Genomic DNA, 26,040 nt, shown 5'->3' with positions numbered 1-26,040 from the left:
GGTTCGAGATTCCAAGTCTGTTTTCCATTGCACTGTTTCTGAGGGATGGAACTCATACTCCCAGAAGCAATAGTGGTTGCACAGGCCGGCCAATGATTTTCAATGAAGAGGGCACATCAGACCTTCCAGAAGAGGTTGAAGATGTGGCAGAGAGATGCTAGTTTAGAAAAAATACCTCTATTTTGGTCCTTATCTACATGCTTCCCCACCCCTCATCACTATCTTCTGCATTAATATAAAGAAATAAATCTATAAATTCTAAACTGCAGGTATTACTTGTGCAATGTAATTTTAATATAAAGTTTAATAATAACAAAACCCTAATACGTTGTCAAAATGCTTACAACTTCCCATAAAGTAAAAAAATCACCTCACGGGCAACCAAGCAGCAATAGTCTTAATAGTTGGAATGCCAATGATATATTGCTATATTTTTTCATTTATTTTCATGTTTCCAAATATACAAAGCAAGTTCTGTTTCACTCTCTCCCTACCCCATTTCATCACTTTGAACTCTGAACTTCAAACCCATAAATGTTTCTTCTATTAAAAAAGAAGCACTTTTAGTGTGAAAAGATCTTTATTTCAAAATAAAGAGCACAAGGTCTTACACAGCAGATAAAATTAGTGTTACTGCCCTCAGAGGTCAAGGCTAGCAAATGTTCTGGCATATACAAATTCATTATGAATAACAGATGGACTGAATGGCCTGTAAGTGCAGCTGTAAGGTCTCATGGTATAATTCCCTTTGTTGATCCCAGTAACAAAATTATTAGGTTCCATTTAAAATTGAAAATAGCAGCTATTCCAGAAGATCTAGCTCCCAAAATTGTACCCAGAACTCATCTGTCTAAGATCTTAAGTTAAATACCTTGTATATCTATATCATTATAATCAATATTTCTGACAACCACAATGTAAGAAATTTAACCTCAGCTAATAGCTTTTCTCATCATGAAATCAAGTGAAATATTATATTTTTGCTCTCTTCATAAATAGAAAATGACCACACACTACAAACACTTTATTCATGTTTACTGATTATATATACAGAGAATATTCAATAACCAGAACTCACCAGTTGCAATACTACACATTAAATTATAATATAACCCCTACTACAAAAGCTATCTGTTGACCCAAGATAAAAAACTGTCTCTAGAGTTTAAATACATTAGAAATTATTTTTTTTTTTAAAAAGGGAAATTAGAAAGTGGTCTTCAAATGCTAAAAGCCTAGAAGAATTCTCCAACATCTGCTCTCTTATCTCGACATTTGCTTCGAGCTTTTGTTCGAGCTTTGAAGGCGGCAGAATTATATAAATGCTGAAATGAAGAAAAGGAAAATACAGGTGAGCCACTAAGGCTTCAGATATTCTTATAAAGTTAAAAAAAAAAGATAAATAAAAAAATCACAAAGGAAAGAAATGAACTAATTTGACTCTAGAAATATTTTAAATGTATAAGACAGACACAAAGAATGAGGGGGAAAATTAACACATTATAGTTCATGGCTATTCTATATGGAAAAAAACACCCAAACATGTAAAATACCAAGAAAATTCCAGCCAAAAAAATTTTTTTAAGTATAAAAACATCTATTCTGATCAAGGAAAAGACAAATCATGAATTAATGTGAACAAAATACTCAACTTTGCTGTTAATTAAAATAATAAGGGAAAAAATAAATAAATAAATAAATAAATAAATAAAATAATAAGGGAAACTATCATAAGGTTTCATTCAAACTAACAAATTTTTTAAATTATAAAACCCAATGCTGTCAAATATGTGTGTAACAGCTACATGCTTTCATTCACCACTGAAAATAATTAAAAATGATAGAATTATTTTGGAAGGTAATTTGGCAATGCATATCAAAAAATCATAATCAAGCCCTGTAGCCCCATGCAAGGATTTCTTCCAAGAAATAATTCAAAAGAGAAATTATGTAAAAATATTAGTATTTATTCAAAACAGTTTTAAAATACCCAACAATTATATGGCTATCAAAATGATTAAATGTAAAGATTCTTTACAATATACAATTAAACAATTCAGACCCACTAGGATGGCTATAATTTAAAACAAAAATAAAACCAAGAAAGTGTTGGTAGGGATGTCAAAATGTGAACTATACTGCTAGTGGGAATGCAAAATGCACTACAGTCACTGTAGAAAACAGTTTGGTGGTTCCTTAAAAAGTTAAACACAGAATTACCACGTGACCAAGCAACTCCACTCCTAGGCATACAACTAAAAGAATCAAAAACAGGTGCTCTAACAAAAACTTGTACATATATGTTCATAGCAGCACGATTTAAAAGGGCCAAAAACTGGAAACAAGCCAAATGTCCACCAACTAACGGATAAACATGTGGCATATCCACACAATGAAGGATTATTTGGCCACAAAAAGGACTAAAGTAATGACACGCTACAACATGGATGAACCTTGGCAACATTATGCTAAATGAAAAAACCAGTCACAAAAGGTCACATTATATGATTCTATGTATATGAAATATCCAGAATAGGTAAATCCATAGATAGAATGCACATTAGTGACTGTCAGCAGCTGGGGGGAGAAGAGGGGAAGGGAATGGAGAATGAATACTTAATGGACATAAGGTTCCTTTTGAGGTGGTGAAAATGTTTGGAAACTAGATAGTGGTGACAGTTGTGCAACACTGTAAGTGTACTAAATGCCACTGAACCGCACAGTGTAGAATAGTTTTTTATGTTATGTGAATTTTACCTTAGTAAAAAAAATAAAAATATAAGGATTTTTGAAATGTTAAATAAAAATATTAACCACTATTTAATGTTACAAACTCTCTGAGCACATTTGTTTCCTCATGTGTAAAATGAATCTGGTACTAAGTTTAGGCTCAGTTATCTGATACGAAAGAAGCACTGTGTAAATATTTATCCTTAACTAGATAAACTTCATAAGCAAAAGGAAGCAAAAGATAAAAATAGCTTCTATGTTAACAGGATTATGGATAAAAATTTTTCATCATAACCCTCCATACTCTAAATGCAGTGAAGTTTCTATACTTTTAGTCCAGCTACTCTGTGTCCGAAACATCATGAGAACTAAAATCTCACAGACATAGCTAAATACCTATCACCTGGCAGAATCAAAGCTTTGGCTCCACTTTTCTTCTGTGCATTTAGTTCTATTGAAAACAAAAACCAAACCTACCCTTTCAAAACGAGAAATCTTCATTGTTTTAAGTGTTGCAGCATCAAGCATCACGGGGGGTCCAAGTTCAAAAACATTGCGAAGGAATTCATTTGACTTAAATAAAAGAGAAAGGCAATAAGTCTCAGTATTAAATATCAGCTCTTTTTTTTTAACTACATAAAGTGAAATCTGGTTAACAGAAGTTATGTAGAGCTTATAAATATGAATGTTTATGTAGAGCTTATAAATATGAATGTAAGTCATTTATTTTCTTTCTGTTTCTCGTAAGACCAAATGGTTTTCCAATGCCTTGAATTCAAGAAAGCTATGTCAAACTATCTGCTTCCCTACAAAGATAACAAGTGTTCCAACAGCTATACAGATGCTCCACTAGGCTTACACAATACAAAAACAAAAAGACGAGTTTCATATTTATTAAATTTAACTTTCAAAAATAAACTTGCTATTTTGCACATCATATGCTGAAAACATTCTGTATATTCAAACTAACTTCAAAAGCCAGTTAAGTAAGGTAGATTTAAAATTCCTCCCTAATTTAAAAGCAAACATACAGAAAGGATGTCACCCACTCACCTGCAAGTGGTACTGCATCCCTGATCCAAGAACCTCCTTAAAGATGTCATATGTATGTTTTTTGACCCAGCAATCAATATACATGCGTTCAGGACCAAATTTAACAGTTTCTGTTGGAAAATCCCGTTCCTGGCCAATAGAAGAACAACAATTGTAAGAGGAACCAAAATGATCTAAAGAGATCCTACATAAACACAATTTCTAAATAGACATGTATATGTTGAAATGAATAATGTGGTTTAAACCAATACCTCCATCCCTGAAATATGAATAGACTAGAAAGTGGAAGTACTATCCCACATATAAGGGTGTAGAATTTGCCTAGTTGTGGTAGACTTAAAGACACAACTAAGTTTGGATAAATATTAATGGCAAAACCACCTTGTTGTGAATGTTTTTAAATTTCAAAAGCACTCAACAAACTTGGTGAAAAGTCAGATATTTGTACTGGTCTAGGATTGGCAGGGGCGGAGGGAGGGGAGGTTACAGGACAAATCAGAAAGACAAGATATCCTCACAAGCCAGTGGTGAAATTGGGGGAAGCAGAAATCTAGGAAAGGTAGGGAAGATAAATGGGGTTTACAGACCAACCACCAAGGAGTATCTATTACAGCATTAAGTGGCCTACCTCTACTGCCCTAAGGATGTCTCTGAACACCGACCGCTGCTTTCTCTTGTCCACTTTGGCCCGGTGCTTATTTCCATCTGTAGCCAAAGCCCTAAGCATCTGAGTCAAAGACTCCATGTCTTCGTAAAAAAAGTCCTGGTCAAAAAAAAAAATTTGGTTTTGTTTGTAGTTTGTTGTTTCTTTCCCCCCACCCTCTTCTAGAATTAACAAAAAACAGTCCACCTTGGAAATATCCAACAGGGTTACACAGAGCAACGCAAATCTTTGAGCTATTTAGAGATCTTCGCACAGATACACACATAAACACTCATTGTCATGCAAAAATTTAATCCAGAAATGTTGCCTACAAGATGATACACTACCACCAAACAATGAACATTCCTCTTCCAAGTATAACCAGATGCATTCAACCAATGCTTACTGTGTTCCTACTGTATTCAAGACATTACTGGGATTTCCAAGTTCAGTGATAGCCAGATACACATAAACCAATACAGCTTCTATCCCCTGGCTCCCTAGTCCCCAAAGCACATATTCCCAGAATTCCAAATATTCTTAAAGGGCAAGCTATCAGTAATGCTTTTTAAAGCACCTAATTTCTAATTTATTGGCCATATTTCAAATAAGCAACCGAGTATTTACATCAGGTGCACAACTCAAGTGATTAAATTATTTAAGAAAGGAAGATATTTTAATCCCTTTTGGAGGGAAGCCACAAAATGTATTACTATTTGCTATGACCTTAAGTTGACTATGGGCTTCCTTTTTACAGTTTAAGTGGCTATACTTTGAAAGTCTCTTTATTTTGGGTGTTTTTACTCCCTGATTAAATTTTACAACCACATTAAACTAAAAGATTATTCCAAGTTCTTTAGCTGACCAAAACTAGAGCAGACACGCATGGAAGCCAGAATGTGACCCATCTCCAGTTCTAGTTATTAATGCCTATTTAACATTTTTTGCATTGGTGGTAACAATCACTTAACTTATTCTATTAAAACAAGGAGCTCAGACTTCCCTGGTGGCGCAGTGGGTAAGAATCCGCCTGCCAATGCAGGGGACACAGGTTCGATCCCTGGTCCGGGAAGATCCCTCATGCCATGGAGCAACTAAGCCCATGCACCACAACTACTGAGCCTGTGCTCTAGAGCCCGAGAGCCATAACTACTGAGCGTGCACACCACAACTACTGAAGCCCGCACACCCTAGAGCCCGTGCACTCTAGGGCCCGCATGCCACAACTACTGAGCCCGTGCACCTACAGCTCATGCTCCTCAACAAGAGAAGCCACCGCAATGAGAAGCCCATGCACCACAACGAAGAGGAGCCCCCGTTCGCCGAAACTAGAGAAAGCCCACGTGCAGCAACAAAGACCCAACGCAGCCAAAGATAAAAAAATAAAATAAGCAGCTCTTATTCTAGGCATTCTTCACACTGTATACATAATTGTTCAATCTCAAAAAATATAAATATAATTTCTTTTCACATCTAAAATGAAAAACATTATTACACTCATGGAAAATAAGCTTGAAATTAACACATTCTTTTTTTTTTAATTAATTAATTAATTTTTGGCTGCGTTGGGTCTTCGTTGTTGTGCGCAGGCTTTCTCTAGTTGTGGCGAGCAGGAGCTACTCTTTGTTGCAGTGCCCGGGCTTCTTGTTGCGGTGGCTTCTCTTGTTGTGGAGCACAGGCTCTAGGTGCGCAGGCTCAGTAGTTGTGGCTCACGGGCTTAGTTGCTCCGCGGCACGTAGGATCTTCCCGGACCATGGCTCGAACCCACGTCCCCTGAATTGGCAGGCAGATTCTTAACCACTATGACCAGGGAAGCCCCAGATATTCTTAATTTAAAGTATTTTCTCATTGTCAGTATTTTAGAGATTGTATATCCTTAACTGTTCTAACAAATGTTTTCTTCAAATGTTCTGATTCAACTTCCTATGTCTGAGTTAGCTGGAAATAACACCTGTCAAGAAGATTTTCATCTAGAAAAGCAGGTACCAAAGCTGATAAGATGTTATTAAAACAGTCCAATGATACTTTGATCTGTATATTTAAATTCCAATAAATTTGATTCCATCATAAAAAAACAGGAATCATTTTACTGCTAGAAACGAATACATTCCAAGGACTAGAAGTTCTCTACTCATTTCATTGACTACTTGTTCTTTTGTATTATTCTCAAAAATAAAATTTATGGAAGATTTAAAAAAATATATATGGGAGAATACACCAAAAATTAACAAGACTCTATGCATTACCTTAATTTGTTCTAAGAACTGGGAACTACTGCTAGTGGTCTCAACAATCTTACCTCCCAGCATACATCTGGCCATGTCTAAAGACATTTTTGGTTATCATCATCTGCCAGGAGGTGCTACTGGCCTCTAATGAGTAGAAGCTAGGGAAGCTGCTAAACATCCTGAAATGTACAAGACAGCGCCCCCTCCAACAACAAAAATTATCCAGCCCAACATATCAACAGTGCTGAAGTTGAGAAACTCCATGGTAAATAATCTTAGCAATCAATAAAACTCAATCTAGTTTACAGAGTCTGAACCATTGAGCTGAATATAGTACTTATGAAAATAAATATTAAGTACTGTAGGGAAATGTCTCCATAAAGTGCCTGTGCTTTAAAAAGAAAGAAAACATAAAATATAACAAAAATAGTCCATAAACAGCATCCAAAAGCCAATTTACTGAAGTTTGGGATAAATGCATAGTAAAACTTCACACTCAGGAACAAATGAAAAATGGGCTCCTAGAGGGACAAATACCTAACTCTTATCAATAATGAAAAGAAAATTGCATGGTCATTGCCACACAACGGGGTCAAAAGTCCTAGATGAGAACCTCAAGCCTACTACTCACTACACCAAGTTTTAAAAATTACAAATCTGTTTCATCACCTGTAAAATGAAAATATCCACCCTCCCACCACATGATAGTTTTAAGGATTAAATAAGACAGGAAATATAAATTTGCCCAATAAATTATGAAGCATGAACTATTACATCAGTATTCTAGATTTAGAGGAGTTTACATAGAATTGGACTTTTAAAAAATCAGTGTAGTAATTTCAGCTATATGAGGAAGTTTATTGTCATACAAAACAGGTTTTGCAGTCAGAACATCTATGTTTGAATCACAAACATCCATTACTTAGACATATATAACCTTGGGCATAATTACATTAGCAATCTGTGTCTCAGGTCCTCTGATATAAAAAGGGGATAGTTAATACCACCCACATCTCACAGGTTTATTTAAGGCCTAAGTAAAATATATTTATATATTCTAAAAATATATAAAACACAGTACATAGACATCCATTATGCTACAGCTCTTTTATGATATAGCCTGTTTCAGTATAACAATATAAATGCTTCAAACAGGTCGGCTAAAGATAATTATTTCATACTAAAATGACTATAAGTTAAATGGTTTCAAAGGCTGAGTGGCATTAGAATGAAATGAAACCACAGAAAACTTTTAGAAGAGTTTAAATACACAGGATGAGATGCTTAAGGTCACAAAAATCACCCCCCAAACTACTATTTCTATACAGAAGTTACTGGAGCACTGACTGTAAACAAAATGAAATAAGCTGGATCTTGCACAGCTGTCCTATGTATTAAAAAATAATCCTAACAGGGAAGCCTAACATTAAAACAGAATTTGATCTCTCCCCACTTCACTGCAAAGTGATGACTACTATTTCTAGAATGGTTTTATCTGACTCTACGCAACTACAAAGACTTTTATTCTTTTCATTCCCTGCTAATTGAGGCAGAATGTCTCCATCAGGGTATGGAGACATTTTTACATGAGTCAGTTATCCTATAAACAAAGGTAAGAAATGAGAAGCACGTGGGGTTGTCCTTTCTGGAAATATAAAATCTAAGTGATTTAAGGCCTGGGGAGTGTGTTGTGAGTCTTCAAATTTTCTTTTCTTTGTTTCTGCTCTGTCTCTGTGTCCTGAAGCACTTCCCCTGTCAGCTTAGGTGGGGGATAGAGCAGGGAAAATTAGGGAAGGTTTGACTATACTATATTTTGATATATCTCCCTGTATCAGCATATCACATGGACCTCAGACCTATAATTCCACTCACTAAATAGTCCTTGTCTTAGTTTAAGTTACCCTAGAGAGCTCCTAAAAGGCCACTACTAGAGTACTAGTAAGAGGGAGGTAATACATGATTCAGTTAATAGTGCAGGAACTGCTACCACTTACACTGTACTTGGCATGTGTTCCCAAGAACCATATTAGGTAGTGACTATTATTATCTCCATTGTAAAGATATGGATACTGAGGCATAGAGAAGTTGCCCAACATCATCAGGTAATAAGGGTGGAAGACAAAATTTGAACCCAGGCACAGCAGCTCCTAAGTACGCTCTTTACCTGCTTGGTTACATGGCAGACACACAAAGTAAACTAAGGGAGCTCTCAAAAACGAAAGAGTACTAATTCTTCATATCAACTTTGAACAAATAGCTATTATTAATATTTCACCAACTCATTCTTTAAAACCCAACCTAAAAGCCAGCTCTTCAGAGAGAATTTTACTAAGTCTCCCAGGCTGATTTCATCACATAGCTAGATTTCCAGGTTAATAATAACACAAAATAATTAATGTTAGCAAAAGGTTCTGAATAATTTGATGCCACACTTGTGCTACAAAAACCTAATTTAAATCAACCTATGGTTTAACTAATTTTTTTGAACACCTTGTAACCACACTAACCCACCAGCAGACACTCCCCTCCTTTCAAAAAACTTAACAAAAATAGCAAAGAGTGCTCATTTCGGCAGCACATACACTAAAATTGGAACGATACAGAGAAGATTAGCATGGCCCCTGCACAAGGATGACATGCAAATTCAAGAAGCATTCCATATTTTAAATCATAAAGATCAGATCAGAAATAAATGAAAAAAAATGAAGGAAATGATAGCAAAGATCAATAAAACTAAAAGCTGGTTCTTTGAGAAAATAAACAAAATTGATAAACCATTAGCCAGACTCAACAAGAAAAGAAGGGAGAAGACTCAAATCAATAGAATTAGAAATGAAAAAGGAGAGTGACACTGCAGAAATACAAAGGATCATGAGAGATTACTACAAGCAACTACATGCCAATAAAATGGACAATCTGGAAGAAATGGACAAATTCTTAGAAAATTACAACCTTCCAAGACTGAACCAGGAAGAAATAGAAAATATAAACAGACCAATCACAAGCACTGAAGTTGAGACTGTGATGAAAAATCTTCCAACAAATGAAAGCTCAGAACCCAATGGCTTCAAAGGCGAAATCTACAAAACATTTAGAGAAGAGCTAACACCTATGCTTCTCAAAATCTTCCAAAATAAAGCAGAGGGAGGAACACACCCAAACTCATTCTGTGAGGCCACCATCACCTTGATACCAAAACCAGACAAGGATGTCACAAAGAAAGAAAACTACAGGCCAGTATCACTGATGAACATAGATGCAAAAATCCTCAACAAAATACTAGCAAACAGAATCCAACAGCACATTAAAAGGATCATACACTATGATCAAGTGGGGTTTATCCCAGGAGTGCAAGGATTCTTCAATATACGCAAATCAATCAATGTGATACACCGTATTCACAACTTGAAGAAGAAAAACCATATGATCATCTCAATAGATGCAGAGAAAGCTTTTGACAAAATTCAACACCCATTTATGATAAAAATCCTCCATAAAATAGGCACAGAGGGAACTTTCCTCAACATAATAAAGGCCATATATGACAAACCCACAGCCAGTATCATTCTCAATGGTGAAAAACCAAAACCATTTCCACTAAGATCAGGAAAAAGACAAGGTTGCCCACTCTCACCACTCTTATTCAACATAGTTTTGGAAGTTTTAGCCACAGCAATCAGAGAAGAAAAAGAAATAAAGGAAATAAAATCCAAATCAGAAAAGAAGAAATAAAGCTGTCACTGTTTGCAGATGACATGACACTATACACAGAGAATCCTAAAGATGCTACCAGAAAACTACTAGAGCTAATCAATGAATTTGGTAAAGTAGCAGGATACAAAATTAATGCACAGAAATCTCTTGCATTCCTATACACTAATGATGAAAAATCTGAAAGTAAAATTAAGAAAACACTCCCATTTACCATTGCAACAAAAAGAATAAAATATCTAGGAATAAACCTACCTAAGGAGACAAAAGACCTGTATGCAGAAAATTATAAGACACTGTTCAAAGAAATTAAAGGTGATACAAATAGATGGAGAGATACACCATGTTCTTGGATGGGAAGAATCAACATTGTGAAAATGACTATACTTCCCAAAGCAATCTACAGATTCAGTGCAATCCCTATCAAACTACCACTGGCATTTTTCACAGAACTAGAACAAAAAATTTCACAATTTCTATGGAAACACAAAGACCTTGAGAAAGAAAAACGGAGCTGGAGGAATCAGGCTCCCTGACTTCAGACTATACTACTAGGCTACAGTAAACAAGACAGTATGGTACTGGCACAAAACAGAAATATAGATCAATGGAACAGGATAGAAAGCCGAGAGATAAACCCACGCACATATGGTCACCTTATCTTTGATAAACAAGCCAAGACTATACAAAGGAGAAAAGACAGCCTCTTCAATAAGTGGTGCTGGGAAAACTGGACAGCTACATGTACAAGAATGAAATTAGAACACTCCCTAACACCATACACAGAAATAAACTCAAAATGGATTAAAGACCTACATGTAAGTCCAGATACCATCAAACTCTTAGAGGAAAACATAGGCAGAGCACTCTATGACATAAATCACAGCAAGATCCTTTTTGACCTACCTCCCAGAGAAATGGAAATAAAAACAAAAATAAACAAATGGGACCTAATGAAACTTCAAAGCTTTTGCACAGCCAAGGAAACCATAAACAAGATGAAAAGACAATCTTCAGGATGGGAGAAAATATTTGCAAATGAAGCAACTGACAAAGGATTAATCTCCAAAACATACAAGCAACTCATGCAGCTCAATATCAAGAAAACAAACAACCCAATCCAAAAATGGGCAGAAGACCTAAATAGACATTTCTCCAAAGAAGATATACAGATTGCCAACAAACACATGAAAGAATGCTCAACACCATTAATCATTAGAGAAATTCAAATCAAAGCTACAATGAGATATCGTCTCACACCGGTCTGAATGCCCATCATCAAAAAATCTACAAACAATAAATGCTGGAGAGGCTGTGAAGAAAAGGGAACCCTCTTGCACTGTTGGTGGGAATGTAAATTGATACAGCTGCTATGGAGAACAGTATGGAGGTTCCTTAAAAAACTAAAAAGAGAACTACCATACGACCCTGCAATCCCACTACTGGGCATATACCCTGAGAAAACCATAATTCAAAGGGTCATGTACCAAAATGTTCATTGCAGCTCTATTTACAATAGCCAGGACATGGAAGCAACCTAAGTGTCCATCAACAGATGAATGGATAAAGAAGATGTGGCACATATACTCAATGGAATATTACTCAGCCATAAAAAGGAACGAAACGGAGTTATTTGTAGTGAGGTGGATGGACCTAGAGACTGTCATAGAGTGAAGTAAGTCAGAAAGAGAAAAACAAATACCATACGCTAACACATATATATGGAATCTAAAAAAAAAGAAGAAAAAAAAAAAGAAAAAGGTCCGAAGAACCTAGGGGCAAGACAGGAGTAAGGATGCAGACCTACTAGAGAATGGACTTGAGGGTACAGGGAGGGGGAAGGGTAAGCTGGGACAAAGTGACAGAGTGGCATGGACACATATACACTACCAAACATAAAACAGATAGCTAGTGGGAAGCAGCCGCATAGCACAGGGAGATCAGCTCGGTGCTTTGTGACCACCTAGAGGGGTGGAATAGGGAGGGTGGGAGGGAGGGAGACACAAGAGGGAAGAGATATGGGGACATACGTATATGTATAACTGATTCACTTTTTTATAAAGCAGAAACTGATACAACATTGTAAAGCAATTATACTCTAATAAAGATGTTAGGAAAAAAATCACAATGAGGAATCACCTCAAACCTATTAGGATAGCTATCATCAAAAAGACAAGAGATAAAAAATACTGGTGAGGATGTGGAGAAAAGGGAACACTTGTGCACTGTTAGTGGGAATGTAAATTGGTGCAGGTACTTTGGAAAATAGTATGGATGTTCCTCAAAAAATTCAAAATAAAATTCCTAGTGCAAAAAAAAAAAAAAAAAAAAAAAAAGCAAACAAAACACTAGGTTGTTTTATAACCCAGTTCATTTTTGTCTTTGACAAGGACTTCAGTCAAATTAAATACATCTGGATGAGTTCTCCTGGCTATCACATATTATTTCTTAAGTCAGATAACGTAAGATATGCAGGTAATAATATATTTACATTTATGCAAATTTGAACAAATCAACACATATACTTTAAACTGCATCATTAGTTCACTTTTAAGATGCATTTCAAAGGAAAAAGAAAAGAATTTACCATTTCTAGTCAGTAGAGGAATACAAGATTAAAAATGGGGACATCTGGCTTCTGTGCCTTGAGGTTAAGGAGCCATTAAGTAGCTCAATAAAATTAAATGGATTGCTAAACTTCAGTCTTCTAATTTCTCACATAAGGAGACTCATTAGCTACTGACAGCATTAATAACTTACTTTTACCTCATACCTGCTCTCTTTCAAAGTAAGGAGGGATGTGGGGGGCAATGAAACACAGGCCCAGAATGGAATGTGAATAAGCAAGGCAACCCAGAACACGTATTAATCTTATTTAGAATTATCCACTGTTAAATAACTTCTTTAATTGCAGACAAAGTTTCATTCCAGAAATAGTCTTTCTCCTTAAATTAAGAAGCAGCTAGTAAGTAACCCAAGATTCACAATAGAGGTCACAAACCAGGATGACCAAATGTTCCATACAGCCTAAGACAAAGGGTTTCCTAGAACACAGGACTTTTCAGTGCTAAACTTGGAATACCATCAGGATGGTGGATCACCTATTGGTCACCTATCACAAACTCAAATACCTTCAAAAGCCAAACTGTGGTTTAAAAAAACAACAACTATGAGTCGACAGTGGTAGAGAACTGCAAAGCACATGTCCCAGACTAATGGGCTATGTTTATTTCCATCTTTGGCTTAAAAGTTAAACATAACAGTACTAAACTCATCTGACTTAATCCCAAACCTATGTTGACTTAATATTTCATCCATTTGTCCAACATTTATTATAAAGCGTCCATGCATGAATTACCTTAATGTGTCTGATGTCTGAGAAATCCAAGCAGATCCAAAAGATTATACGGGACAACTCTCTCCATGAGTAATAAGAGTGTACCTAAACTTCAGTTCTGTAGGCAGCAACAACTAAATATAATGAACTACACTTAAATATTGCTCTACCAACCCCCATTGGTTTATGCTCTTAAAAGTATGACATCACCACTGCCAAGAAGCAGAACGACCAATCACTAGGTTCTCAGTGGGCCATGCTCTAAAGTTATCATTCACTTCTTAATTGTGAGGATTATGATGGAATAATGGTCCTTGTGATGCAAGCTTTCTGTTTTACCTATCAGATACTTACACTCTCTATTCCTCTGGCCAATTCAAACAGAAGTGCCAGAGATTCACCAGCAGCTATTCTCATGTTTACATCATCAGAAGAGAGGAGGCTTGGAAGTTTATGGAAATGCCTAGAAAATAGTCAGTCATTATTATGTGAACACAACCGATTATGTCAATAAATGTTGATTTTATAAAGTAAGAAACTAAAAATACATACACCTCAAGCTTTTTCTTCACTTCATTGATTGGGCATATGGTCAGTAATAATGTCCACACGAGAAGCGAGCTGATATGAAGCGCTGTAGTAGGGGTGCTGCAGACAACATTAGTGTCTTTCTCTTTGAGATAGGACTTGGTGAAGATATTTTCCAAACACTGCAGAGTTGAATACAGCTCCTAATGCATAAGAACAGGAAATAAGATACCATCTTAAATGAGAAATGTGCAAACAACTGGATTCAAAAGGTTGTCTACTTACAGTAATGTCATCTGTGGCAATAAAACAGCAAACAGCAAAGCAAGTTGCACACTAAAAAAAGCAAAACGAAAACAGACATTAATGTTTGCTATTTTCTTATTAATTCTACATCTTCCTGCTTTTATAATTCAGTGTGAAAAATTTCTCAACCACATGACTACATTAGGTCCCAAGTACAGTATTAAAAAGAAAGAAAGAATATAAGGTCAAAAGTTAAGGGAAGTGGGTTTTGGCTAAAAGCCACTAACGTCTGCTACTAAGCTCACAGTTATGACTTTAGGAAAGTTACTCCATTTCTCTCAGATTTTCCTTCATTAATCTAGCAGATCATTTCAAACTTCAACTCCAACTGAAAGACAGAGATGAAGTGTGGACATTTGAGATAAAGAAACCTACTCTATTAAAAACCTTTAAAACACAAATCTCAAAAAATTTAAATAGTTGTCCTCAAACTTCCGACTTAAAGAAGGATCTCATTAACTCAGATTTTACTTATTTTGGAATACGTTGAAAAGAGGTTGGGAATCCTATAATTGTTTATTTTGGGGGGGAGATGCTAAACGAGTGAGTACACAGTCCAAGATTACCAAGGTAATCTTTTTTTTTTTTCTTTTTACGAGGGCCTCTCACTGTTGTGGCCTCTCTCGCTGCGGAGCAGCTCCGGACGTGCAGGCTCAGCGGCCATGGCTCACGGGTCCAGCGGCTCCGCAGCATGTGGGATCTTCCCGGACCGGGGCACGAACCCGTGTCCCCTGCATCGGCAAGCAGACTCTCAACAGCTGCGCCACCAGGGAAGCTCCCCAAGGTAATCTTACTTAATAAAACAGATTCAGAATATCTATATATGATCTACCTGCAACATAAATAGGAGCCATGAATTCTCAGAACACTGCTCTAACAAATTAATCATATAAAAACAGAATCTGAGGGCTTCCCTGGTGGCGCAGTGGTTGAGAGTCCGCCTGCCGATGCAGGGGACATGGGTTTGTGCCCCGGTCCGGGAGGGTCCCACATGCCGCAGAGCGGCTGGGCCCGTGAGCCATGGCCGCTGAGCCTGTGCATCCAGAGCCTGTGCTCCGCAGCAGGAGGGGCCACAACAGTGAGAGGCCCGCGTACCGCAAAAAAAAAAAAAAAAAAAAAAAAAAACAATTTGAAATTCATACGGCTTTCTTATTCTTCATTTCCCTTTTCCCCATATGTTATTACTAAAATTCCCTCATGTTGTTCCAAGTACCATTAAAGCTTAAAGCTTAAGTCTTTAAAGTCATCATTCATATGCCCAGGTTTCAGCTAGTTCTGTTCCAGTAATATGAGGACACTTGTAATATTAATCTGCTTGGTGTCACTATTTTATTTTCATTAGTTTATCCTGGTAAAAATTGGACATTGTTAAAATTCAAAAGTAGCCTATGCATTATTCTTAGTAAAGAAAAATTTCAATCTATCATCCCTTCTCCTAAGTAAGCAGCAGAAGCAAGGCCACATCTCTCCTTTTGATTACTAAGAGAAATGGCAGATTAAAAATTAGGACTGCCTACGTTTAATAAAGATTCCTTCTGCTAATATGCAGAAGAATGCTAGTTTATTTTTTTATTTTAATTCACAGAAAGAGTGAGAAGGATGAATAAAGGGCCTTTAGATGACCACAACAAACTCACACGTAACCAAAATTAAGTGATCACCTCAAATATCTAATCAATAGTGTTTTCTGTCAAACATTTCAAATACCCCTATACTCCTGCACAATTTAAAAGCTGCATGAAACTACACAAAAAGGAAGAACAGAAAGGCAAATAGCAAAAGCGTGATTAAATATTTTAGGATTACTAACTATTGGGGGGCAGAGATTCCTATAATGTCACCAAACTCCTATTCCTTTGCCTCTGGGAGAAAGAGCTAGACTATTCCCAGCAGCCATACAGTTGGTAAACCAAGGAACTCTTGGCAGAAGCGATGTGTCTCTGTCCTCTAGTTTTCCCCATCTAGCTACCATAGTTGCCATCTGAAAGGACCTAGAGGTAGGGCAGAGATGCAGGATGGATGCCTAGGGACCCTGCTGACTTGACTGGGCAGTGATATGAACAAGAAGTAAACTTTTATTAAGCCACTAAGACTTCAGGGTTTATCTGATACAAAGATTAATGTCATTTACCGTAAGTAATACTAAAGAGGAAGCTAATTTGAATAATCAGTATGAAAAAGCTTTAAACTTAAAATGGTTCTCGTTAGGAAAACAGCTTAAGATTCAAATCCACTAAAATTAAATTTTTAAGATCTATTAAGACTCTTAAGATTCTTAAGATCCATAACATTCAAATCTTAAAATTCATTAAGATTCAAATCCACTTTCTAAACCCACTACAACCACCTCATGTTTCTGTGAATAAAGCAAAACATGTTCATGTGATCATTTAAATCACTTACTAGCACACCAAAAACCAACAACCAAAAACAAAACCCACAGTCTTAAGTGTTGCAAGTGGTATATATCAATTAGAGAATGAAAGCTTTTCCAAACCCCCAAACCAGATGAATATTTCACAAGTCAGAGTTTCAGAGTTTCCTACATCTACCAAATCCACCTATGTAACTACAGCATTCAGCTCTCTCATAAGGACTTTTAGGCCACAACAGCCAGACTTTTTTCAAGAAAACCACTCCATTACATTTCTTAGAATAAAAAGTAACCACACAATAAACATTGTCTAGACCATTTCGTTAAGCTCCAATAAAAACTGGATCATCCTAAATAACTCAACACGGCACTGTATTTCATATCAGCAAATGATGTTCAATTTCAAAGATGTAGAAATCTTCTCTATATGGGATGCTCTATTGAGTCTCAGAAAATTTAAGAGGGCAATTGTCGTATTGAGCCTGCTCTCTGAAATTAAAGACAAATGGGGGTGGTGGTGGGATGAATTGGGAGATTGGGATTGACATATACACACAAATATGGATAAAATAGAGAACTTATGAGAACCTGCTGTATAAGTAAATAAAATAAATAAAATTCAAAAAACAAAGGGACAAATGAGAATAAAATGTTAATAAAAAACCTGCTACATTTTTTAAACATGCTATTTTCCTAGATCATTCATCACAAGGTCTGGCTGTCATGCCTAGATAGATCTATAAATTTAAATCCTATACTTACAGTTTGCCTAGCCTGGATACTAGCTGTTCCATCACAAATTATTTTCTTCAGGATTGGTCCAAGAGTCTTTAAAACCTCTTCACTTTCAATTCCAGGGCCCAACTGAATACAGAGAACAGATGCTAATGCTGCAGCCGCACGCTGCTCATCACCTTTACCTATAAAAGAAGCCACGATGCAACTATGACAAATCATTTCCAATAGACTTACTAAGGCAGCAATCTCCCAAATTTGTTCAATTTCAAAATAGCATCTACCAATTATGAAACTTGTAATATGCTCAAGGCTTTGACATGAACGATAAATCTAGACCTCACTCAATTCCTAGATCTACCACGTATTAGCCAAATGATCTTCAACCAATTACTCTTATTCTCAAAACATTTCCTCATCTGTGAAATGGAGATTAACACCAATTTTAAGGGATTACTGTAACAGTTCAGCCAGATAATGCATTTCAAGCTGATCTGACCTTCCAAATCCTTCATGTACTTATAGAATAGTGCTCAAGTAGCCCTTGAATTAATCTGACAAGCATTTCAGATGTACACAGCCCATGAGGTAAACTAAACTGTCAGGGCTTCCTCCACCAGTGTTTTTTTTATTTTTTTTTTAATAAATAAGGGATTCAAAATAAGGGATTCTTGGGAATTTCCTAGTGGTCCAGTGGTTAGGACTCCGAGCTCTCATTGCCGAGGGCTCAGGTTCCATCACTGGTCGGGGAACAAAAAATCCCACAAGCTGCATGGTACGGCCAAAAAATAAAAATATTAAAAAACTAAGGGATTCTTTAAAACTATAGAATCCCTATAAAGGTAAATGTAAGTTAACTCTTGAGAACTGTATACACCAAAGGATTTGGGCAAATTCTGAACTTATTATCTGATAAATTAAATATTTATGCAGGTTGTAAGAAATTTTTAAAGGTCACCTAGTCCAATTACCTTGTGGATACAGTTTCAATGTTAACACTTTTAACAAAGCCATTGTAATATCTCAAAAAAGTTGGCTCTGTTATCAACTATACCAGTAACAAGGTATATAACTTTAGACTAGTCTCCTGTTTCCTAGGCCTTTCTTTTTCCTATACAATGAGAGGTGGATTAGATCAAAGGTTTCCAAACACCCATTCTTGACAAAGCTTCCACCTGAAGCAAAATGAGAATAAGAACATAAAGCTAAGCACATTCAATTTAAAGGAACATGTGTGCTTCCTACACTTTTGGTGCTAGAAGTATTTTTTTGATAAAGTGATAATGATAGTTGAAGCTAATTATTTTCATAATGCTCTTACTTGGCAAAATAATTAAGCTGGCAGCCCCAAATCTTTTTAAATCTGGCAGCTCCTAAAATTGAAAGTTTGATAATACTAGACTTAATCTTTAAGGTCTCTCTTCATTCTTAAAAGTTCTATGATCGTAAAAGTTCTACAATCATAATATGAATTCCAGAATCTCCATTACAAAGTTCTAGAATTCAAATATTCCAAGGGATATCCTGAAATGATGTCTTTGACAGGTATGATTGATGTTTTAAATAAGAAAATGAGGTAGATAATTATGATACTTTTTTAATTTTAGAAAAATGAAGTAGGATGGCTTATAAATAATACTTTTTGTTGACATCTGACACATGGTTTCAAGCCTTTCTTATATACAAAAGAATGGCAAACACCTCTTCTGATACAACTAAAGTTGACAATCCACCCCAATCCCTCCTAGTTTCAAACTGTTTATTACGTAAACAAAACAAAGATAACAAGCTTGATTTTGAGTTCTAACAAGCCTGGCATATTCCCTGCCAATTACAAAGTTATAAGAGTGAGCCAGACTTCTAAGTGCTATTAACAAATATTACTGCACAGAAGGTAGCAAATTCCTGTTCAGTTCTGTGACTGTGACTCAAAAATATGGACATTACCTTTTTTCAGGCAGCGTTCAATGCTATCAGTTAAAGTCATTCTTCTTTCCAGAATAAATTCATAAAGCATCTTTGAAGCCAGTACATTTTTAATACCTTCAAGAGCTGCCTGCCTTGTCTTCGCACTATTTAAAACAAAATGTAAGAGAAAGAATATCCAATTGGAGTATACCATTGGTCAATGAGACTTTTAAAAACTTAGCTTACTTCCCTCTCAAGTTTTTCTATTTATAGATTATTTAAAATCTAATTTTCATCAAGCTCTCACAGTTCTTCAATAATTTAATTCTCATCTACAACTCACCTTATTATACAAAAGATTTTAAGCTACTCTATATCATAATGTTTTCTGTTTATTAGTTCAATAACCACAATGTTAAAATGACCACATAGAATTTTATAGTTTCACTGTATAAGACATGTTCTCCTACCTTACATATTCAAGTAAACTCGGACTTTTTTTAACACTACAGAAGTCTAGAGTTCTTGTTTGAATCTTCTGGGCTTTTTAATTCCATTTGTTTTAAGTTGGTTCTAGAGTTACTGTTAAGTAAGAAAACAATTTAGCTTTGATACTTTTCGAAGTTTAGTTATACTTTCTAGTTGAACAGTGAGAGGCCCGTGTACCGCAAATTCAACAAATCCACTTCAATTATCAAATACAGTTATGTCCCCTATGCTGAACAACGACTAATCTTAGGCTATTAATCTAAATTCTAGTGGCATGTTCCTATCTACTGATACATTAAAAGTCCAAAGGAATAAGAAACACTAAAATATACAAAGTAAACAAATCGAGCTTTAGAAAAACATAATGTTAAATGAAAGAACTGCACATATTTTAAATAAAAAGTGGCTAACAGAAATCACCCAGAAGAAAAGAGTTTCCAGTAATTCCTACCTCTTATCCAGGGTCAGGTCAATGAATCCCTTCAACTTATACTCTAAGTCTTCTTGAGTTCCTTCCTCATCGAGGACTTCTGGTCCTAAGGAATAATAAAAACCAACCACTGTAATTTAAATAGAAAAAAGCAGACAGGGAGCGGTAATAGTACACTTAGCTACAAGAATTCCTCCACCTAAATCATCCTTTTATCTAACGTTGCAAATCTTAACTGAAAACTCATACCATCTTCAGCAAAACTGGAAGGATCACTGTAACCACTGCAATGGCTCATTGTTTCAATCGATGCATCCTCATCACTAAAAGGTTGAACATTTCGATGCTGGCCACCTAATAGGTAAAAGAGGGTGAAGGTAAATGATTTTGTTGTCATATATGCAAATACTTAACTTGGGATTTTAAAATTTACTTACAAAAAATCCAGTAATAAAAACCCAAACTTATTTATGAGATGATTTTTTACAAAAGAATACACTTAAATTCCTAACATAAGTCAGTTCACCTAATGTGTATTTCAGAGCACCAACTGTTTACAATATACATCAACTTCAGAAATATATCAGGGGCTTCCCTGGTGGCGCAGTTGTTGAGAGTCCGCCTGCCGATGCAGGGGATGCAGGTTCGTGCCCCGGTCCGGGAAGATCCCACATGCCATGGAGCGGCTGGGCCCGTGAGCCACGGACGCTGAGCCTGCGCGTCCGGAGCCTGTGCTCCGCAGCGGGAGAGGCCACAACAGTGAGAGGCCCGTGTACCGCAAAAAAAAAAAAAAAAAAAAAAAAAAAGAATAAGCAATGAAACCAAGATCCCAAAACTTCTTAATCACAGTGCTTAGGACAGGAATAAACAAATAAACAAAGACCTATGCCATCATACTCTATTTCTGGATCTATCTTCATGTGTTTTCATGATTCGAAGTCGTGGCAACAGTTGAGTCATCTACTTAACTTTTACTAACATTTATTCACAAATCAATTTACGTTTTTTATTTTTCATATTCAGCCTATTTTTAAATTATCATGAAGAGTTTCCTATCCAGGTCTTACACAGCTCCCTTCTCTAAGTTTCAATGATTTCCCAAGGCTCAAGGGAAAAAGAGATTAAAAAAAAAAAAAAAAAAACGAGGAAAAAAATCCTGTATGAATGTCTGATATCTAGGTCATACTCACCCCACCTTGTGATCCCAAGTACCATTAATGAGGTGGCACTTACACACATAAAGTCCTTATTTCTTAGAGGGCTTATGTATTAACAAAGTTTTGTTCTTTCCGAAAAATGCTCTCTTCAAATTAAGTGTCACGAAAAATAAGCACACTTGAACAAAAGGTCAATTTTATTAGTTTCCTAGACCTGTCCACTAACTTAAAAAGCAGAGAATTTAAATGGGAAACCCAAAGTGATAGAGAAGTTGGTTATCTTTCGGCATTACACGGGAAGATCTCATTTGAATCCCTTTTCTTCTAGATGTCACTTAAAAATACCAGTAAGATAAGACTTTTAAGTACATGTTTGTGACAATTTTCCAACTCTTCTACTCAACTATTATTTATTCATTTATTGATTTAAGTAATATTCATAAAGAACCAAATGAAACTTTTCAAAAAGTAAAGCTCACCCCCCAGGCCCAATTGGAGGCAAGCACAGTTAATAAGTTCTAGTGTAAACTTCCAAAGATAGTCAAAGCATGTATAGTTTTATAAACTAATCAAATAATTCTTTACCTGATGATGAAAGTTCGCAAATGAACCTCAAGGTAAAATCTGAAAGGCAATCCCCCACTGCCTCCTGATATTATTCTCTAAGTACCAGGAAGGAAGGAGGCTGGACAGGAAGCTCCAGAAGGGAATAAAGGTTTGTTTGTGATTCAAGGAAGCCATTAGTAACATCATTACCATTTTCAAAATGACTTTAGCTTGCTGCATCTCCATAATTTGTTCCATCAACAAAAGGTAAACTTAAAGAAGAATAAAATTAATACGGACCTTCTAGACAGAATTTAAATGTTTACTTCAGATGAGGAAAGCTGAAGCAGAAAGGTAGAGAGGTATGTATCCTCAATTCACACAGAGCAACTAGATGCCACAACAAACTATGTATTTTATATCTTGATCAAGAATGAATTTCATGAACACCGAGAGCATTCAATCAAAATAAAGAGCGATATAAAGAAAAGGGAAAAAACTACATTTATAATAATTCATTCTTGTTAATTATTAAACATGATCACAAAGTTTTCGTGCTGCTATAAATCCTATAGGAAAGCTTTTAAAATACAAGCTTCCAATCATCTTTAACAAGAAAACTGGCCTATTTACTTGCTAAAGAACAAAGGCATATTCTGAGGGTCAAAGTGGCAACTGTGTTGACAAGTATATGTGGCTGGTAGTAGTTCCGATGTGATAACATCTGAGGATATTCCAACATTTAATTTCAAAGTTTCAACAAAGCAATTATTAAACGTGCTGATTTTACCCAGTTTAACACTAGCTTTCAGTATGCTGTGTCTCGTAGGGCTTTCTGCTTTAAGTCCTTTTTTCTTAGCCGTATAGTTAGGAGTAGAGAATCATTAATTCAGTAAAGCACCTACCCATCCAGGAAAAGCTTTAACTTTGCAAAGAGGAGACAAAAAACCCTAAACTTTTGGCCAATTGCAATCTGAGCTCCTCACCATTCCCGCCTATCCCGGGCTCCCATCAGAGAACCTACAGAATACGGCACAAAGGAGAACGTGGTTTCTGCCCCGAGGAGTAGGAGGTCGTCTCGACTGGTCACAGGAGAGCTGGGGGCTCGGGATTTGTTCGGGTGCCAGATAGGGACAGGAGCAGAGCCTACTCTGGGACAGTGGCCCCCAGCCTCCGACGCCTCCGCCAGGCCAGGTGGACACGCGGGATGCGAAAGGCGGCAGCAGAACGGGATACCACATGGGCACCTCTGCGTCACCCCGGCCCCACCACGTAAGGCCCAGGCCGCGTGACGCAAGAGCCAGTCCAAACCCGCCGGACGTTTGGCATTCCCGAGAACTCCATGTTGGAGCCGGGTGGTCAAAGGTGACCAGTGACAGCATGGACGGAACTCCGAGCCCGGCCCCATCCTCCGTCAAGGAGAGCTCTAGAGAGCCAGCACCTGCCTCTGAGAATAGTTCCTCTCCTGCCAGCTCCCGGTCACCCCCGATGCCAACCCCTTCCCAGACCCAAGGACCCATTCGCCCCTCCCAGACTCCACGGCCCGGGCCCGAGTTGGACTCGCGTGCCAGATCCAAATCGCGCGAGGTACGGCCACCGGGGCACGCTGGGAAGTGTAGTTCGCCGGCCACAGCAGGTGCCCCGCCGACGCAAACGTCTAGAGGAAAAGAACTACACCTCCCACGGTACCCAAGGCTAAGAGACTTGCCAGCCTGGCCGGCAACTGGGACGCCGGCGGTGGGGATACTCTCGTACCTGCTGTCGCCGCCGTCGCTGCAGCTGCCCCTGAGCCGCCGCCACCACTGCCACCGCGATGGGGAGTGTTCCGCTTCTTATTCTTCGGCATCGTGGGACGCCCGGTGCCGCCTAAACTCGGAGCTTAGCGAAGATCAGCCGATGGAGCTGCACTTTTTACTCGTGCGTCTGTGCGGCGGGCGGCTGAGAGGCGAGTTTTCGACTAACAGAGGCGAGAAGCGGCGCGGGTAAGAGTGGGCGGTGGCGGCAGCAGAAATCCCCGTGAAGAGCTGTAATCGGAAACGATACATGTTTCTCTCTAGCGCTGGAGCTAAGGCGGGGCGGGCGAGGCCACGACGCCTTAAGTAGCAAGACCGCCGCCTGTCGTCACCATACGTGGGCGGGACTCGAACTCTCACTAGCCAATCCCTATAGACCTCCCCACCAGAGGCGGACTTAGAGCGGCCAAAGGATGCTGACTACCGATCCCATGCCACAAGTCTTCCAGCGGCGGCCCGGAGCCGGTCTTAGTTGCCGTCTTGAATTCTGGGAAATGTAGTCAGCCCTGGTGAGCCGGCTCCCAGCTCCTCCCAACGGGCTTTGCTACGCGCTTGCTTTGTTTCTCGAGACCCTTCCCCTGCCGCCCCGTGGCCCCGCCTTGGAATTGACGGAGGTGGTAGCCAGTGAGGAGCATCCCGAATGACGACAGCCCGCTTCCAACTGGGATTGCTTCCAACTGGGAGCTAAGCAATCCGCATTGCTGGTCTGTCTCCAGAAGCTCGTGTTCTTCTCCTTAACCTTTACCCTACTTGCCTGTGGGCTCTGCCCATGCTCAGCCATACCCCTCCTTAGGTATGTTTCCATGGTTTTAGTTGTTGAATTAGTTTAGCGATCATCAATATTTATCATTGAATTGTGGTTCAAAACATAGGAGCACCTCAATACATAAGGCAAATGCTAACAGCCATAAAAGGGGAAATCGACAGTAACACAATAATAGTAGGGGACTTTAACACCCCACTTTCACCAATGGACAGATCATCCAAAATGAAAATAAATAAGGAAACACAAGCTTTAAATGACACATTAAACAAGATGGACTTAATTGATATTTATAGGACATTCCATCCAAAAACAACAGAATACACATTTTTCTCAAGTGCTCATGGAACATTCTCCAGGATAGATCATATCTTGTGTCACAAATCAAGCCTTGGTAGATTTAAGAAATTTGAAATCATATCAAGTATCTTTTCCTACCACAATGCTATGAGACTAGATATCAATTACAGGAAAAAAAACTGTAAAAAATACAAACACATGGAGGCTAAACAATACACTACTAAATAACCAAGAGATGACTGAAGAAATCAAAGAGGAAATCAAAAAATACCTGGAAACCAATGACAATGAAAACACAACAACCCAAAACCTATGTGATGCAGCAAAAGCTATTCTAAGAGGGAAGTTTATAGCAATACAATCCTACCTCAAGAAACAAGAAAAATCTCAAATTAATTGTGGTTCAAGGCTATGTGCCACCCCCCCTTGAAAAAGATGTGCTTTAATCTACTTAGTCATGTAGTTCCTGTATTTCTCCTGCTCTAGACTAGAAAGATCTGGCGATTCAGATTTCTATACAAGAATGTGTCCTTTGTCAATTCTTCCTGCCAGTTAGGAGGTCAATCTGAGATAAAGATTGGGTTTTGGGAATTTAACAGCTGGTAAAACAAACATGGGCTATGAATACCAATACTCTCGGTGTTTTTTATTTTCCAAGGTGCGCCTAAGATCTCTGTCTTCCTTGTTACATTTGTCATGTATTTAGGACCTGTTTTTAAGTTCATGTATTATGCTTATGACAGACAAACTCACTGACTCACCTCAATGTAGGTGACTCATCTCCCACTCCACCTCCCTCCTGAGTCCTCTTATTTTCTTTTCAATGGCAAGTAGCACATTTCCACCTGAATGTTCCATATGCACCTCAGTCCAGCATCTCTAATACTGTTTCCCTTTTCCTGTCTTCCCTTTGTGTGTTCACAGTACTACTGTCCTCCCATATGTCCAAATTCAAGAACTCAAAGTCATACCTGGTTTCCCTAAAAACAATCAGTTTTACCATAAAACA

General features: G+C 37.6%; 2 protein-coding genes and 1 non-coding gene across 3 annotated transcripts; 1 reads left to right on the top strand and 2 right to left on the bottom strand.

Annotated features, from left to right (window-relative positions):
- Window positions 1-561: 561 nt before the first annotated feature.
- Window positions 562-24,247, bottom strand: IFRD1 (interferon related developmental regulator 1). The gene is made up of 12 exons (XM_065883494.1): window positions 23,931-24,247; window positions 20,722-20,826; window positions 20,494-20,578; window positions 19,593-19,717; window positions 17,673-17,830; window positions 14,516-14,566; window positions 14,255-14,433; window positions 14,057-14,165; window positions 4,412-4,546; window positions 3,784-3,912; window positions 3,208-3,303; window positions 562-1,325 (listed from the first exon to the last, which is right to left on the bottom strand). Exons 1-12 carry the CDS (start codon window positions 24,019-24,021, stop codon window positions 1,236-1,238), a joined length of 1,353 nt encoding a protein of 450 aa, XP_065739566.1. The 5' UTR covers window positions 24,022-24,247; the 3' UTR covers window positions 562-1,235.
- On the top strand, window positions 9,214-9,320 carry LOC136128643 (U6 spliceosomal RNA). The gene has a single exon (XR_010656231.1). It is a non-coding gene; the product is annotated as a U6 spliceosomal RNA (small nuclear RNA).
- LOC136127850 (uncharacterized) lies at window positions 24,065-24,220 on the bottom strand. Its single transcript, XM_065883496.1, has one exon. It carries the CDS (start codon window positions 24,218-24,220, stop codon window positions 24,065-24,067), a length of 156 nt encoding a protein of 51 aa, XP_065739568.1.
- Window positions 24,248-26,040: the final 1,793 nt, after the last annotated feature.

This window comes from Phocoena phocoena, chromosome 9, assembly GCF_963924675.1.
Source record: "Phocoena phocoena chromosome 9, mPhoPho1.1, whole genome shotgun sequence".
Lineage (NCBI taxonomy): Eukaryota > Metazoa > Chordata > Mammalia > Artiodactyla > Phocoenidae > Phocoena > Phocoena phocoena.
This window is presented reverse-complemented; position numbering and strand designations above follow the sequence as displayed.

Coding starts and splice junctions, on each gene's coding strand:
- LOC136127850 (XM_065883496.1), bottom strand. CDS start 24,220: ATGTATCGTTTCCGATTACAGCTCTTCACGGGGATTTCTGCTGCCGCC.
- IFRD1 (XM_065883494.1), bottom strand. CDS start 24,021: ATGCCGAAGAATAAGAAGCGGAACACTCCCCATCGCGGTGGCAGTGGT. Junction 20,579..20,721: donor TTCCAGTTTTGCTGAAGATG/GTATGAGTTTTC, acceptor ATTATTCCTTAG/GACCAGAAGTCCTCGATGAG. Junction 17,831..19,592: donor TGAACGCTGCCTGAAAAAAG/GTAATGTCCATA, acceptor CTTCTTTTATAG/GTAAAGGTGATGAGCAGCGT.